Source organism: Gobio gobio, assembly GCF_949357685.1.
Source record: "Gobio gobio genome assembly, chromosome: 8".
NCBI classification, from domain to species: Eukaryota; Metazoa; Chordata; class Actinopteri; order Cypriniformes; family Gobionidae; genus Gobio; species Gobio gobio.
In genome coordinates, this window is record NC_137114.1 from 8,786,630 (window position 1) to 8,805,026 (window position 18,397).

General features: G+C 39.6%; 1 protein-coding gene across 9 annotated transcripts in view; it reads left to right on the forward strand.

The window, feature by feature from the left end:
• The first annotated feature begins 216 nt into the window (after positions 1-216).
• elna (elastin a) overlaps positions 217-18,397 on the forward strand; it is a 105,297-nt gene continuing 87,116 nt past the window's right edge. For all 9 annotated transcript variants that reach the window (XM_079823128.1, XM_079823131.1, XM_079823123.1 and 6 more), the window contains exons 1-3: positions 217-508; positions 16,884-16,961; positions 17,309-17,347. In XM_079823128.1, the coding sequence (XP_079679254.1) occupies positions 433-508; positions 16,884-16,961; positions 17,309-17,347 (193 nt within the window). In that variant the 5' untranslated portion in view covers positions 217-432. The remainder of the gene's footprint in view (positions 509-16,883; positions 16,962-17,308; positions 17,348-18,397) is intronic.

Sequence of the window (18,397 nt, forward strand, 5' to 3'; positions counted from 1 at the left end):
TGGCAAGAGAGTGAAATTCCTCTTGGACGAGAGAGTGGGAAAGCAGGGTCTCTCGCTCTCCCTGTCTCTCCTGTTCTCTCTCGTCCTTCCCTCCCCTCTCTCCTGTCTTTCCTCCCTGCATCTCTCTCTCTCTCTCTCTCTCTCTCTCTCTCTCTCTCTCTCTCTCTCTCTCTCTCTCTCTCTTCTCTGGCAGCACTCAGCTTTTTTGGCAGGAGTGACCAGAATAAAAACAGCAACACCAGACACAGAAGAGAAAAAAAGTGCAATGATCCATCGAACCAAAGGCTTTGCCCTTTCTTAATTACGTCGTGTCCAGTATCATTTTCTTTTTTCCTCCCCTCTTCATTTTTTTCAGACATTTTTGAAGTGGTAATTAGCTCTTGGAGAATAAAACCAGCTGATTCGGGGAGGGCCAGTGCATTTTGGAGCGAGATGGCTAACAGGAGGGCTGCGTTGCTCCTTCTCGGATTCTTCCTCACCTTACAGCTGAGTCCTTCGCTACAAGGAGGTAGGTGGTGTGCACTTTGATGGCTCAGATAGGAGATCCTGAGAAACTTTACTGGCATAGAAGGGCTTCCCAAGTGATTTTACCTGCACATTTGGTAGAAACCAGAAGTGTGCATTAAGCAGAAAGCTAAGTTACGACGTGCAGTGCAGGTGTTCGTGTTTACTCTTGATTTTACTCATGCCTTTTCACTTGAGGTGATAACATACTAATAACAAGCAAGCAATCATGCATTCGGTGTAATGAGTTTTATTACGTATGCCTGGCGTTGTTACAATATTACAAGGCGATGACATCTTCCAGAGTCTACAATGCATAACTCACGAAAAAAGAAAAACAATAACAATTCAGAAGCATCCCTCAGATCTTGAGCATTCCCCCACTATGCCTGTTTACTGAGTAATCTGGTACACATTAATGGAAAACAGAGTTGTGACATTCACATGATGCATATTTAAATATGTTTTGCTTTTGCCTAATAACATCCAGGTCATTTTCAAACCACAAAAAGGATGTTTTATTTTGAAAATGAAAAAAAGATATGTAAATTAAGTATAGTGCTTTGGTCAGTCACTTGTTTCCCATATTCAACTTCTGTGGTAAATGCACATTCACATCACAGAGGCATGGAAATGATTGTAAATGGTTGTTTCAATGTTTTACACCATTAAGCTGAACTGCAGCGTCCAAATACTGTAGTCCAAACCATCAAATGCAGGCTGCAGAGATTTTACAATGAAATGTCATAAACATTATCTCAGCTACAGATGTTAGCATTAGTTCTCATGCGTCTTGTGCCAGAATGCTCGACTGGGAATATGAATGTGGTGAGTGTTGTTTCTCTTGAAGGCCATTCTCTCGATCGTAGAGCGCTTCGCTTAGCTGACGGGGAGGGTTGTGATGAGTTTGTTAATCGAAAACACAGTTCATGTGTACTGAATTTCTGAAGACTACAGCTGGACTCTCTTTCTGTCAGCTTGTATACACTTGACAAATAAAGATCCGTCCCGGTGGACATCGATGTCCAGTGAGCCGCGCAAGTGCCTATTAGGTCAGTGTCTTTGGCTCTAGTCACCAATGCGGTTGCGGTCTGCTCAGAGTCTGACTTTGCAAAGTACGAAGGCAAACTGTGTTATAGAGCCACGCGATATAAGAAAAAAAATGTCCAACTCTGCTTTGGCCCCGTCATTAAATTGCCGTTGTTTTGATGTTCTTGGATGTGCGTCTGTGCAATGTTTAGTCGTGATTGGAAAGGATGTGGGGGTCTGTTCCCAGTTTCCAAACAAAGCCAGAGTATTTCACAATGATTTATTTATTTTCACAAAAATACTTTCTTCGGCACTTGCTGATGTATGTGTTTCCAGGCTATTCCTAAAAGAGACCTCTCTCAGCACCGTCTCAGTGATGCTGAAATAATTTATTACGGAGAAATACTGCTCTTGTTGCCTGTAAGGATTTGCAATCGTGAAACGTTTTCCATAAAAGCCATCAGGTCCGCATCTTAATTTCAGCAAGTCTGCTATGTTCATTTTAATGAATGAATTTGAAGCCATAAAACAGCTCAGCTATTTCCTCCATACGTCTCAAGCTCCGCCACAAATCACAGTAAAACTTTATTTCCACTTTAGACATTCTGCTAACTATAAGTAACTTGTCAACTAACTCTAAGTCTACTACTCAAATGAGAGTTAGTTGACATGCAGTTGCAAAGTTACTTATAGTTAGTAGAATGTCAAAAGTGGATCATTGAAAGAAAGTGTATAGTCTGTAGGGCACCTGTGATATTTGCGTGCAGAGAGAGAAAACCGTCAGTTGTGAATGGAGATATTATCTAGAAATTACGTTTCACCCTCTTTGCATTCATCCATCAAACCAATTCTACAAAACCAACTCTGAACCTGAAGTCAGCCACCATGACCCCATAGAGAGCTTATTCAGTGCTGTCTGCAATGCACAAATTGCTTTCTAGGTGAATTATTATCAAATGACCTCTGTACTGGACAGTTACCAAACATTTCATCTGAATTTAAAAGTTCAGAGCCTGCAAGTCTGTTTGGACGGCTCGTGCAGGTGGAATGTTTTTTCTACTGGTGTGAGGGATTTATGGGGCAGGTGGGAATTTCAGGGCCTTGGGAAGTTACTATGTCATCAGACACATTGCTATTCCTGCGATGGGTTAAACGAAACCTAAATGTCTTTTCTTCCCTTCTTGCTAAATGGTGATTGTCTTGACACATGGAACAGCCTCTGTCAGAGATGAAGGAATGTCATTTTGGAGCCAAAAGGCTCACATCATGCACTACTTTGACCCTATGAAAGCTTTATTCAAGGGCACAAGAGCACCCACCGCGAGACTTCATGTTAAAACGTATAGTGTTACAAAGTATGCATAACTGCTGTTGTTAAATAATGACCCTGTTCTTTATTGGAGCTGGCATTACGTCTAGTGTATCTAAACTTTTGATCGATTGTGTAAGCATACCTAAGCAGTTGGCAGCTACATCATACACAACAGAAAGCCCTTGGTGAAAGTCCCCCCCCCCCCTTATACCCTCCTGTGGTAATTTATCACTCAGAAGTCTGTCATACATGTAACCATATGACAACCAATCATTTTGTGCACTGTATCGGGTAACGGCCATTATTTCAAACACCATTACTGGTCGGCTATTAGTGCTTCCAGTATCGCACCGTGCAGCAGACGGGCATCAGGTCTCTCTACCACAGCCAAAACAATTAGGCTATTTTATGTCAACCGCTATAAATGACATGCAGGCTATGAGAGAAGGGCCAGGGCTGGATGAAAGGAAAGTAAAGCAAGGTCTTTCCTTCCTTCTAGTCTTGTAAGAATTAAGAAACCCTCCGTTCACACAGCAAAGCCTGAAATAAGGGGAGGGCATTTTAAAAGGCAGCACTTGGCGAAAGTCTCTCTGGCTCAGAACATCAGAGGAGTTCAATCCATTAGGTCTCCTCCTCATTGACACCCGGCTGGCTCCGCTTGAAGGTGAATGAAATCACCGCCAGATCAGATGGCACACCTCCGCTGTCAGACGGGATCGTGATTAATTGCTCCCCCCCTCCACGAATTCCCAATCTGATTAGCAACTCCTCCAGAGGTGCTTTATGGCAAACGTGTGCTGGGAGCGCCTTTCTGGACTCCATCCTGGAGATCTTGTTTTCCAGTGCTAGCTGTACTCGCCTGCAAGGAATTAACGTCTTGTGGTATGTCTAGTGGCATATTGATGGATTTGAACGGAGCATTTGCCATGCTGTCTGCTAACTGGGGCCACTGTTAACACTGTAATGCCTGTGATAGACAATGATTACAATGCTTTTGGCCCCACTTTATATTAGGGGGCCTTAAGTACTATGCACTTACATCAATAAATAATTACAATGTACTTACTGTGTTCAAATTGTATTGCAAAACACCTTTGCTGATATTGAGGTGGGATATGAGTAGAGTTAGGGACAGGTGTGGTGGTATGGGTAAGTTTAAGTGTAGGGTTAGGTGTAAGGGAAGTGTCAACTGTGTAATTACAAATGTAACTACAGAAATTAATTACAGACGTAATTACATGCAGGTATTTTTTAAAATGTAAGTACAATGTAAAAACATGTATGTACACAATAAGTGCATTGTATCAAATGATTAATTAAAATGTTAGTACATAGTAGTTAAGGCCACCTAATATAAAGTGGGTCCATGCTTTTTTTAGGCACTAAAGCCAGTTTATGTTTGGTGCTGGTCTCACTGGTCGCAGTACAGCCATGATTTTTACCAGCAAAACTACACTGTAAAAAATTGCCAGGAATTTACAGGATTGAAGAGTATTTTTTTTACAATAAATTACTGTAGTCAGAAATGTACAGTGAAATGAATGCATGCTGGGTCATTTTCTTACGATTACTGTTAACCAACAGCTCAATGATCCTGACATCACAGTAATTTACGGCTATTGTTTTACTGTAAATTCACATGATAAAGTTGTCTTTAATCATGCCACTGTAAGAAATTATATTGTTTAGTGCTGTAATTGTTTTGAAACATGTAAGTTGCATTTGCTCGGGATCTTGGACCTTGTATATTCATATTCAAATTTCTGATCTAGCCAAGTCAGAAGTGAGACAACTGAAAACATTTGTTAAAAAAATGACATGCTAGAATTAAAATAAGCTTATTGGCTGATTTTAAGTTAGTCAAAGGATACTACTATTAGTGTTATTTCAGCATAAAGATTCACCAATATCTTATTTCAAATTCTTAATTGTTCATAGACGGATATTTCACAATAGTGAAGCAGCTGCTGAGATTTTTATCTTTGACAGGTGTGACATCATCTTGCAACACAAGATGTGTTTTCTTCCATCACCTAATGATACACAGACATCAATACTCAACATATAAAACACAACAATGATGACACTCATCAAATAATAATAATAAAGATAAATTCTGAACATTACAAAACAAACAAACAACACAAGCTGCTAAAAGTGAACCAAAAATAAGTTTAGCAGCACAGGTAAAACAGTCTGATATTCCAAGAGTGCAGTTAGACACAAGAGAAGTCCTACTGAGGAATTACTGTGATAGTCATGCAGTTATTAACCTGGAATATATTGTCATTTAACACAATTTTTTTAAACAGTGTGTTAAGGTAGTTCTGTGGAAACCAGTGTCTAAAGCACAAAATATGTTGGAGACTGGCTATATAGTGAGGTTTTTGAAGGATGACAGATAAAGGACACTACAAATAGTAGCAAAAGCACAGTTCAGCAAACATATGAATCATACCCATCCCATTTGAACCCTCGCTCTGGTTCGGGTAGCCTGAAATACCTCCCATGTTTCCTGCTCTTCAGTTAGCAATCCAGCATATGTACTTGTTGACTGATGTGATACGCTCTAAGTGGCCTTGTTTAGACAGAATAGCGTAGGCCTGCAAATAGAAGGCTTCTGTAGAGTGTTATATTGTGACCTCAGCTCTCAACGCCACGCTCTATTGGGCTCCTGCAGGGTTGGCAGCAGCTCTGTAGGAATGCTAGCAAAGATAAGCGACTTCATTTAGCTACATTAATTTATACCTCCCGCTCATTCACAGTCTGAGGCTGTTAACAGATCTGACAGTTTATCTACTATATCTTTGGCATTTTGAAACACAGCTCACTTGCCACACTCTCATATACCCAACGGTCACAGGTCCATCACAGGATGGCATTGCTGAGAAATCATCAGATATCAAGGCCGTTCTGCTGTAAAGTGGAGTGAACTGAATGTCACACGAGATTTCGAATTTAAAAATCTCTTCGGAGTGCTCTTGAATATGGACCAGTCGTACTTAAGTTTTGTATACAGATCAAAAGGGACGTGCTTAGGCTAAATGGCATGTTTATCTTTGTTCACAGTGGTGTTAACAGCAATTCAAAGGGGTCAATGACAGCTTCAATGATCTTATTTACAGAAAAAATTATTTTATCTGATAAAGCTGTTCACCTCTTCATGTTTCCCAAAATTGTAGAACCAATATTATTTTTCTATAACCAAGACCATGTTATTTAATCTATAACCACACATTCCAGTGGGTAAATGTCAAAGTGAGTGTCCCATCTACTTCCACCAATAGGAGACGGAGCCAAGATTTAAACAAAGACCTGCACTTAAACCAAATTATTTGTTACGAAACCAGCCCGAATAGCTTTCATACCAGCCAATATCTGAGACAGTTCGGGGCAGTACATGGTTCCTGACTGGAATGTGCTTGGTCACGAGGTTAGTGCTTGATCTGATATGATCTTCCTCCTGAGGTAGTAGGCCACAGAGTGAGCCTGGAAATCCAGTCTCTATTTTAGAGATATTCAAAGGGGCTTATCATTTGCTTTTATATGAGTCCACTTGTGTGTTTTCGTTTAAAAGGCAGCCCTATTTTGAACGATCTGAGCGCATGGTCTGAAGCGCATGGCGCAGGTGCACTTAGGGCGTGTCCGAAACAGTCATTGCACCAGGCTCATGGTCTGAAAGGGTTGTACCTCGTCTCTTAATGAGTCATGGGTGTGTTTTGGGCGTAACGTGCAATAAACCAATCAGAGTCTCATCTCCCATTCCCTTTAAAAGCCAGTTGTGCTCGTACCATGGAGGATTCGCTCTTTACATGGAGGAATTTGTGAGTGGAAAGTCTGAACACTTCTCTAGAGAGGAATCCTTTTATTTTTAATATTTAAAAATGTGTGTGTGCTCCTGAACACACCTGGTTTTCAGACCAGACGCCCATGCACCAGTGCATTTGCTATTTAAACAACGTGACTCTGGACGTGGACTAGCAAGAAACAGAACTTTGATAAACTGTATAGTTTGGGTTTTAGGGCACATTATAGCATAATCTCTCTAAAAGATTAAATTCAAAGTGTCCACAAGCTGCTCGTTAATTAAATTTTTTTATGACACATTTAGAAGTTTTTTGTATAAACAGTTTTATTTTCAGTGTTCCTTTTCTTTTGATTGGAAACTTTGGAACAATCAGCGCAACATTTGCTTAAGCTCTGTGGAACCTGTGGTGTTTCCCTTCCATATGAAATCTGTAAAGCATGTCTAATGGCAAATCCATTCCTATTACAGTAAACCGACCGACACGTCCTTCTGTCAGTTCATAGAGATCGCTGTAGCACACAGTGTTTCTCAACCCCGGTCCTGGAGGGCCTCAACACTGCACATTTTGAAGGTCTGACACACCCATTTCAGGTCCTGAAGTTTCTTCTAATGAGCTGATGAGTTGAATCAGATGTGTTTGATTAGGGAGATGTGCAGTGTTGGGGGTCCTTCAGGAGCGGGGTTGAGAAACACTGGCTATTTCATAGCCCATTGCTCATGCTGTTTACAAAATTCAAGCCTTTCTAATCTTGCTGGATGTGATCTTTCTGGAGGAGGCTTGCGCTGATATCTGGAAGAAGAAAAAAATTGAGCGGTTATCTCTGTCTGTATCGTTTGTCAGGTTAAGTGAGACCTTCTCAGCCAAGGGAGAATAGAGGCAAATCAGCCTTCCATCTCGGCTTTCAAACGACTTGAAAAATGTAGGACAGTCTGTGTATCATATGTTTATTTGTCTTTGCATTCCTCAAAGTTAACGCTCTCTCTGCACTACAGTTGTGAGACGCCGCAGCTCGGCTCGTGTCCAGGAGAAGGAAAGCAGGGAAGGGTGTTTCCCATCACAGAGATTTACTCCTCTAATTCTCCGGCTCACATCCTTCAGCCGTTCGTCATCCTCCTTTTTATTTTCTTCAAGATAGGAATCTAGTGTCAAGATGTGACAAAATGTAGGCTTACCTACCACATGCTCAGCTAAGTCCTGTAGTTCAAAAGCATGGATGTATATAAAAACAAAGCCACAAAATCATTATCATTTTTAAAACATCCTCACGAACTCAGTCAAGCTCACATGTGCTCATTTACAGGGTTGCAGTGTACACTCACCTAAAGGATTATTAGGAACACCATACTAATACTGTGTTTGACCCCCTTTCGCCTTCAGAACTGCCTTAATTCTATGTGGCATTGATTCAACAAGGTGCTGAAAGCATTCTTTAGAAATGTTGGCCCATATTGATAGGATAGCATCTTGCAGTTGATGAAGATTTGTGGTATGCACATCCAGGGCACGAAGCTCCCGTTCCACCACATCCCAAAGATGCTCTATTGGGTTGAGATCTGGTGACTGTGGGGGCCATTTTAGTACAGTGAACTCATTGTCATGTTCAAGAAACCAATTTGAAATGATTGGAGCTTTGTGACGGTGCATTATCCTGCTGGAAGCAGCCATCAGAGGATGGGTACATGGTGGTCATAAAGGGATGGACATGGTCAGAAACAATGCTCAGGTAGGCCGTGGCATTTAAACGATGCCCAATTGCCACTAAGGGTCCTAAAGTGTGCCAAGAAAACATCCCCCACACCATTACACCACCACCACCAGCCTGCACAGTGGTAACAAGGCATGATGGATCCATTCTGTTTACGTCAAATTCTGACTCTAACATCTGAATGTATCAACAGAAATCGAGACTCATCAGACCAGGCAACATTTTTCCAGTCTTCAACTGTCCAATTTTGGTCAGCTTGTGCAAATTGTAGCCTCTTTTTCCTATTTGTAGTGGAGATGAGTGGTACCCGGTGGGGTCTTCTGCTGTTGTAGCCCATCCGCCTCAAGGTTGTGTGTGTTGTGGCTTCACAAATGCTTTGCTGCATACCTCGGTTGTAACGAGTGGTTATTTCAGTCAAAGTTGCTCTTGTATCAGCTTGAATCAGTCGGCCCATTCTCCTCTGACCTCTAGCATCAACAAGGCATTTTCGCCCACAGGACTGCCGCATACTGGATGTTTTTCCCTTTTCACAACCAATGGTTGTGCGTGAAAATCCCAGTAACTGAGCAGATTGTGAAATACTCAGACCGGCCCGTCTGGCACCAACAACCATGCCACGCTCAAAATTGCTTAAATCACCTTTCTTTCCCATTCTGACATTCAGTTTGGAGTTCAGGAGATTGTCTTGACCAGGACCACACCCCTAAATGCATTGAAGCAACTGCCATGTGATTGGTTGATTAGATAATTGCATTAATGAGAAATTGAATGCAATTTGAAGGTGTTCCTAATAATCCTTTAGGTGAGTGTATACCGTCTGCATACACTAACAGTCAAAAGTTTGATTGTTTTGTTCACAGAACAAGTTGTTAAGTGAAGGAAAAGCATCAGCCAGTGTCTAGCAAACACGGGAACTCATTCAAAGCTGTTCAAAAAGCATCCCGAGATGCACCTCATTTCAATTGGTTGATAATTGACTGCTGAAATCTAGACGGTCAAAATAGAGGGGTTATTTGTGTTTTGGTGACTATGTAATTTCCATGTAATTTCATAGTCTTGATGACTTTACTATTATTCTAAAATAGTAAAATAGTTAAATGTGGAAAATAGTAATAATGAGTAGCTGTATCCAAACTTTTAACTGGTGGTATAGATTTATAATAGTTTAGAATCTGCACTCACATTTCCACAGGATGCTGTATCATGTTTAAATAAATTCATTCGTTAATTAGGAAATGAATAAAAGTGTTTTATTTCATGTGTCAAAATGATTTATCGCATCCACAACTGCAGTGGTGTTGCAAAATTCCTTTAAAAAAACGTAACTACTCTTTTAATTGGTCTTATTTTAAGACGCACTGTGTTTTGAGAGCTAAGAAAGAAAGTATTAATCCAGAAAACAAACTAATATGTTCCAAATAACGCTGTGTAGTTGAGCCTGTCAGTCATTTACAATGGAGCGAGGTGCTCTGAGTCATGCGTTCATTAATATGTTAATTGACCGTGACCTGGATGGGAATCAAGTCGTCCCACATAGAGAATGTGTAAATTTAATACCAGTCATTTATTTGCCAAACAAGTCACCAAAACAGCCCTAATGATTCCCTGTGCGTCAATTAAATGACCTTTTAATGCTTTATAGATTGATTTATTTATGACCTTGTGAATTACGTTACTGATATAATTTAGATTTCTAAATTTCATCAGTGATTCCTTAATAAATCTGTGTCCTTAATGAAAAGGCAAACAGCAGTTGCACTGGACTATGACTGCAGTCATAAATGTCACACTTTTTCTGCTTTAAACACAAAACGGCCCTGGTGCCAACTTCTAGATATTCTGGCTTCTTGTATTTTCGCATATGTAAGCGTCCATAATAGCTTTTTGTTTAACTGCATGAAGGCACCCATAAGTAGGGCTAAATTCATTAAAGGGTTAGTTCACCCAAAAATGAAATTCTGTCATTGTTTATCATGTCGTTCCAAACCCATAAGACCTTCATTTATCTTCGGAACACAAATTAAGATGCAATCCAAGAACTTTCAGTCCCCGCCATAGACAGCAATTTAATTAACACTTTCAAGATCCAGAAAGGCAGTACAGACATCATTAAAATAGTCCATGTGACTCCAGTGGTTCAACCTTGATGTTATGAAGCCACAAGAATACTTTTTGTGCGCAAAAAACAAACAAAAATAACAACTTTATGCAACAATTTCTTTATGTCTGTGTCAGTCTCTAATTTTTGGCTGAACTAACCCTTTAACTAATGGAGGAAACCAAAATGAGATTCAGCCTGACTGACTAAAAACAAGGAGCTACAATAAGCATTTAACATATAATTGGGGGTTAGTGCAATATATGAGTTTGTAACTCATACATCAATTACTTTATCAGCAGAACTGAAGCATTTTTGCATCATATCGTAATTCTGGTCTCCTATGCGATCAGGTTTGGCTGTTACAGTGTTGCTCATTGCACAGGGGCTCTAAAGGTCATCGAGGACGGCCGAGTCCGTGCATGTTGCAGTCAGGTATCTAAGAACACACTTGGCTCTCACCACTCAAACGGAGACAGGAAATCCTCTGTTTGATGCTGATACGAGGCTGTGACATGGTTGCCATGGTGATCTTTCACTTCCTGTCCTGCTAAAGGGTGTGTTCAGAGGGCGGCGCTTCTCTCTGCACTCAGCCACCAGCCGATAGGCGGTTATATTTTCACGGGAGATCAGTATCACACTGTCCATTCCCTCAAATGTTCCACTGAACTCAAACACGGCCCATTGTCTGACAAGCATCAGCACTTTCTTTCTTGAATGTGCAATTGAGTGTGCATTTCATGTGTGTAAACAGCAACATTTCCAATGTAAAAGGAAGCAGATATTTATTAACTGACAGAGAAATAATCTATGTAAAATAGTTATGTCCAACCAACTCGATTCAATCACTTCGCTGTCACTTAAACTGGGCATGTTTTGGTCTAGTAAAAAAATCCAAACATTTTTCACTGAAGCAACATATTGTCTAGTCCTGTGATTTACATAATAAACTAAATATAACTTTTCTTTACACATGTGATGTTCAATGTGGGCAGTCTAGAAGTGAGACTGCTTTCATCCAGAGCACTACCATAGTGATTGTTTTATCATTAAAGCAATTTGAATTCTTGTTAGCAGATCCTCAACCCAAGCAGAAACTCAACACTTCACCACAATGGTAATAGTTCACCAGTACGCAAGGCCATTGGGCTTGACCATTGGGCTGGATTGGGCTGCAGCAATTTGTTCAATTATATGCCAGTCAGAAATTATTAGCCGCATTTCCACTGTTTGCCATGCGAGCGAGGGCTGTAAGCAGCCCAAAAGTAGTGACTTGAGTGCTTGAAAACAAAATCCAATATACTACATAGTGTGCGTCTTTCCGTGATCACGGCTAGAAGAGTATAGTTTGCGAGAATAGACTGAATAGGAGAATAGACTGCGAGCTTTGAGGCCATAAGCGTAAACTAATATTTATCTTTCTTTCACATAGAGAAACGCATCTGCTCCATTGTGATCAGCATCATTAAGGCTTTTAGGTCAAAAGAGTTCACGTCTCATAGTGATAAATTAATTTTCCACTAAATTATGCATTCTGAAGAGTTTTGAGCACTCTCTCTCGTCTTACAGGCATCACAGTGTAGGCAGAAATATAATCAAAATTATTAATAATTATAATTTAGGTCTAACATTTTTGGGTCTAACATTTTTTAGGTCTAACGTTTTATATAGCCTATTTATAACACGAGCCAACGATATGAGTCATACTTATCACACAAGCAAAGGTGCTGTTTTTCTGAACGTCTGCACAATCACAAATGTGACATTTATGGGCCTACAACAGTTCAATAAAGTTACTCAGTAAATTTCACAGACACATTCTGTTTTTGCTCCGTCAAAGAAAACAGAACAAACAGCTCGTTCCTCAAAGAATCAGCGTATTTGAACGAATCAGATGAGTAAACGATTCAATTAGGCTACCCGTTCATAAATACAGTTGTTTGCTAATTAGGATTTTTGAACGAATCGATTGAATAAAGAAGACTTGCCACCACCTACTGGCGGTTTTAGTTTCATAGTTAAAAAGTAGACTATTAATTCATTTCAATCATTTAATATTTCTATATTAAAATGTTACATTTAAAACTTTAATCTTTAATTTGCTGTGTAAATCCATACTTGCCATGTCTAAACAGCCTATGTATAAATCTAAAAATTGATTTTATTGATAATGACTTCCTTTTATTGGTAATAATAGCTATACACTGTGTCTCTGTATTCTGATCAAATGTAAGAATCTGACATACGAGGACACAGATATGACAATATATCTGAGAGAGAGAGTTTTATCTTCTCTCAACTAAGAGAGCACATCCTGCTTTTTATTGTATTTATTACCTCTAAACTTTGACTAGGTAAGGCATGATGCATATTAATTGTTCTAGGAACCTCTCAAAATTTTTGTGTAATTTGTGCTACTCCATCATGATATTTGTAGCGTAGATAGAGCCCAAACATAAACTCAAGCCCAGGGGCCCCTAGTCCCCTATGTCCTGCCCTGCCAGTCCTTTATTAGAACCATAGATATTTATGGTTAGAACGTCTCGCAGAGAACGCACCTGGCTCTCGTGCGCCTTAACATTGTTGTTAATGGCTTGTATTTGTCAGGGCTGCTGAATGAGGGAGGACCCAGATGCAGAGTGAACAAATGATGAGACTTTATTAACCAGAAACTAGACAGGGCACGACAAGGAAGTGACAAGGTGTGAGAGTTCAAGTTGCAGGGGAAAGATGCCAAAATGACAGGCAGGGAGGATGACCACTGAGACCAGTCCAGGGAGACAACGAACTTGAGCTTGGGAGGCAACACCAGGCAGGGTGACGGTGGGAAAAACCAGGCAGGAACACCAGGAATTGATGTTCTCTCTCAGAAACCGCTCCAGTCTTGGCTGCCAGGCAGTAGAGACAGTGGCCAGGGAAAACTCAGGGCACAGGGCAGGGAGGCGGGCATATGCAAATGTATTGTCTGTGTGACATCACAGATCCTGCAATATCCAAACAAGCTGTTTTTGGAGCTTGGTTAAATGCTTTATTTATAATAAGGAGGACATGTTAAGCTACGAAACTCGCAGGATGTTTGGTACAAATAGCTTTTATGTGACGGAGGATAGAGGCAAATTCGATTTTTCATGTCATGACCCCTTAAAGTCTTTCCCATAATGTGATAAAGTTCAGTTAACTGTTAATTATATCAGCAGTAAGTCATGAGGGCACACACAGTACACAAATTCACCAATTTCTGAGAATTGGCCCATGCGCTGTTTTTTTCTTTCTTTCGTTTTCTCAAACAAGTCAAGTAAACTTGCACTGCTGTGGAGGTAAAATAAAACTCTGTTGGTATCGTGTAAGCTGAAGCTTTTTTTTTGTTCTTTTTTCCAAAAGCAAAAATGTAGCCTGCCTCAGACTAAACATTTTGTCACCCCTAATCATGTTTTGAAGCGATGAGATAATGTTCTGTCCTTGCAAAGCATGTGAAGGTTTCCTCTTGTTCAGAGGGCACGATGACAGTATATGTAAACTTTCCACTAGCTTAATAAAGATCTTTGTTCCATTTCTTCAATGTCTCATCTGCAAGTCAATGCCAGGGCAATTCACAGCTTGCTTTTGTAGTTTTAATCTCCGCACCTGATCTGCCAACTGGGAATGATTCTTCCCATGTGTGGCTTTTTCTTTCACATGACAACTGTGGCCTTGAGTGAGAGTTTTTTTTGCTGTTGTATTATTATCATTATTATAAAAATAAAAAATAAAGCACCGATAATCCTTTACTGAATAATGACAGGCTATTCGTGCAACTCCATCATAAAATTCCATGCTTGCTGCATTGCTGCTAATAAATACAAAAGAAGCTGGGACGTATGGATTTGATTAAATGGCCTTCGAGAAACATGCAAAACCTATTAAAAATCTCTGTCATCGGAGGGTCTGTTCACATTCTCCATCACGATTTTGTGATGCAAACTGGGGTCTGGCATCGAAATGTAACTTCATAATTGATGCCTGAGCTAACAGGACCTCCTGGGAGGTTGTTAGTAGTCGTATAGCAATTTTGCCCACCCAAAATGACCCTTTCCCAAACTCAGGGCTTTATTTTTATTATGAGACTATAAGTATATAGTACGATTTTTTCATTGTTAATGTTTCAATAAATGTAATGAGCAATACATGTTATAACTCAGTTATACAAGTTTTGTCAAGAAACTCTAGATGGAGCAAGCTGGTCCTTAACTCAATCTGCTTGCAATCACATCATTCTCTAAAGGTATCAGTAGCCAATGAGCTTGTTGCTCAACTTCAAATATCGGTCAGCGTTTGCTGTAGCAGTTGCAGCACGCTTTCAGAAACCCCCTCCTTCCCCAGCTCCACCTGTATAGATCTGCAACTGTATTTGATGTATGCTATTGTACAGCAGCAGCATGTCTCACTCACAGCAGCGTGTCGTGTATGTATTGGCAATAGCAAGTCCCAGCAGCAGCAGCAGCGTAACAGATCTATTCCATCAAGACCAAAAGTTGCCATATCCATTGCATATCCATGCAGTGCGGCATGAATAGATCATGCTGTGGAGTTTCTTGATTCTTGTTGGTTTGATCTGTGCTGTTGAACTTATTTTTTGTTCACTTTTAACAATTTGTGTTGTTTGTTTGTTTTATAATGTTCAGAATTTAACTTTATTATTATTATTTGTTGAGTGTCATCATTGCTGTGTTTTGTATGTTGAGTTTTGATGTCTGTGTATCATTAGGTGATGGAAGAAAACACATCTTGTATTGCAAGATGATGTCACACCATTTAAAGATAAATCTCAGCAGCTGCTTCACTATTGTGAAATATCCGTCTATGAACAATTATGGTTATTGGTCAATCTTTTATGCTGAAATAACGCTAATAATAGTATAGTTTGACTAACTTAATATCAGCCAATTAGCTTAATTTATATTATAGCTTGTTCATTGTTTTAACAAACGTTTTCATTTGTCACACTTCTGACTTGGCTAGATAACAAGGTTCAAGATCTCAAGCTAATACAACACTGATCACCATTATGGTGACTTCAGAACTATTACAGTACTAAACAATATAATTTCTTACAGTGGCATGATTAAAGACAACTTTATCATGTGAATTCACAGTAAAACAAGAGCAGTGAATTACTGTGATGTCAGCATAATGTTTCTGTTGATTAACAGTAATTTGTAAGAAAATAACCCAGCATGCATTCATTTCACAGTACATTTCTGACTACAGTAATTTATTGTAAAATAATACTCTTCAATCCTGTAAATTCCTGGCAATTTTTTACAGTGTATTTTCTGTGTAGCCTCATTACTGGCAGGCAATATAATTGTGTTTTTTCCTGTGTTTTAGGTTGATGTTAATACGTTTTATAGAAGACAGAGAGGAAAGGCTGTACCTTTTCCAGAAAGTATTGATGATACGGACAGCAGTGCATCAGAAAATAAGGTCATAGTAGTTATGATAAAAGCAGTCAGGGTGATGGCAGGGATGAAGAATATACATCATAGTTGTTGATGAAATCAGGCATTTGGATACATTATCTTATGCCAGTTTGGAAAATGTGATCTACACTACAACCAGAGGTCAGGAAAGATGCCTATTGGCCTCACTACACTGACAAGCAAATGCTCCAGAAATGATGACTTTACTTGTGGAAAGTGTGGGCTACACTGAAAAAGAAGAGTCGTGTTGATTTTCACTTGTGCTAAAATCATTTATGTGGAATTCCAAGAAATAAACAATGTTAATGATGATGTTTTTTGAAACACTAAGACGTGGTTTCACTACTTTTCAGGCAGTGAAATTGCATCTGAATTTGCGTCAAGTTTTTGACGTTTTTACATGTGAGTTCCAAGCTTTTTAATGTTTAGAAAATGATGGAAAAGGCATTTGAATGTGTGTGAGGTTTCAGACAATTTGCCACTATAAAAAAGGTCAAAGGTTGGAGGTAGAAAACAAATGAATGCTGCTGATGAACAATAACGATAGAGCTTACAAGAAAATGCCACTCATTTTGATGGTTTATGAGGCTTTATGTTCCCATCATCTTCTGTAGCGTCAGTTTCACCTGTATTGACCATCCTTTCCTCTTCCTTATGGCATATTAGTGCTTAGTCCTGTTTTGTCAGGAAAGGAAAGGAAAAAGAGAAAGATATGAAATGAAAATGAGTTCCTTCGAATCTGACAGCAATCACATTTTTGACTTCACTTGAAGGCCGTATGATTTCTGTGAGTAATTAACATCGGCGAAATGTCCAGAGAGATGCTTTTCAAGGCCTTCAGCATTTTCAGAACCCGTTTCTGTTTCCTCAGAGACAGAATTCGCCTGAATTCTTCTTCTTGGATGTCAGCTAGGGTCGGTCTTGGGAAACATAAAAGCCCTGACAACTGCTGTTTTTCTCTTTTCAGGGGTGTATGTACCACAGGGTTCAGCTGGAGTAGGACCAGGTGGTGCTGGATTGCTACCAGGTGCTGGACTTTACCCAGGTATGACCAATAACAGCCACGATCTGCCACTTTGCTCATCATGAAGACATTTTCACCAAATGAAGACATGACGATTATGATTTCAATCAGAGCTCACAGAATGGATTTCGAATACAACATGCAATGCTACTCTAATGCGTTCTTCATGCTGAAAGATCTAGTTTACTAGCTGCTAGGCATCTAAAACCAAACTCTTGAATGTCTTCCAAAGAAGAGTTTCACATGCTTTGTGGTGCCGTCTGAGGTTGAGAGTAAAGCTGAACCAGTTCTTCTCGGTTACACATGACAAGATGTGTACTCATCTGCACTGATAGTCCTGTAACTCTTAGTGGGGTTTTTTTTAACAGGTGCTGGGACGTCCCCATACAAAGCAGCAAAAGCAGCAGGTAAGATCATTTTACTTCGACTATGAACACTGTAGGGTGATTTATTAATGGTAACACTTATTAACTTATTAACCGTCATTAATGAATAACTACACAGGAACAAATGAGTAATGCACTATTAACATTAGTAACTACTATTAACTAACAAGAAACTCTAATGAACAAATTAGCATGTAATAGTGCTTAGTTCAAGATTGTTCACTATTAGCTAATCAATAACTACTATTTTTCATACCTCCCAGGTATCCAAAACTTTACAAAAACCTGGTAACACTTTAGAATACTGGAACAAATGAGCTACGCAATATTAACACTCTAGTAACTACTATTAAAGGGATAGCTCACCCAAAAATGAAAATAGAGTTATATTAAAAATGTCCTGGCTCTTCCAAGCATTATAATGGCAGTGACTTGTTGTCTCATTTTTGAAGTCCATAAAAGTGTATCTATCCATCATAAATCTGCTCCACAGGGCTCCGGGGGTTTATAAAGAGCTTCTGAAGCAAAGTGGTACATTTTTGTAAGAAAAATATTCATATTTAAAACTTTATAGACTAAAATAACTAGCTTTCGGCGGTCAGCGGTAGGCAAGTCGACTTGCGCTAAAAGAGTGATCCCTGACGCGATGTATAGGAGCATCTCAAGCTTTGATGCCTCTCGTGGATAGTGCTGGGCAACAAACTCAAGCCCCTCTTCTCGTATATCGAAATCCTCAGCCATTTCTCTTTAAAATTCTCGTTTTAGTCTCCAATTCATGACCAGTGTTTTGTTTTAATCTATCCCCTGCGCTTCTGCGTTCGTCAGTACGCATGCGTCAAGGGTTCAAGGGTCAAGAGTTACTTATTTAGGGCCAGAAGTTAGTTATTTTAGTCTATAAAGTTTTAAATATGGATATTTTTCTTACACAAACACATCTTTATTAACCCCCGGAGCCGTGTGGAGCAGTTTTATGATGGATAGATGCACTTTTATGGACTTCAAAAACGAAACAATTCACTGCCATTATAATGCTTGGATTAGCCAGGACATTTTTAATATAACTCTGATTTT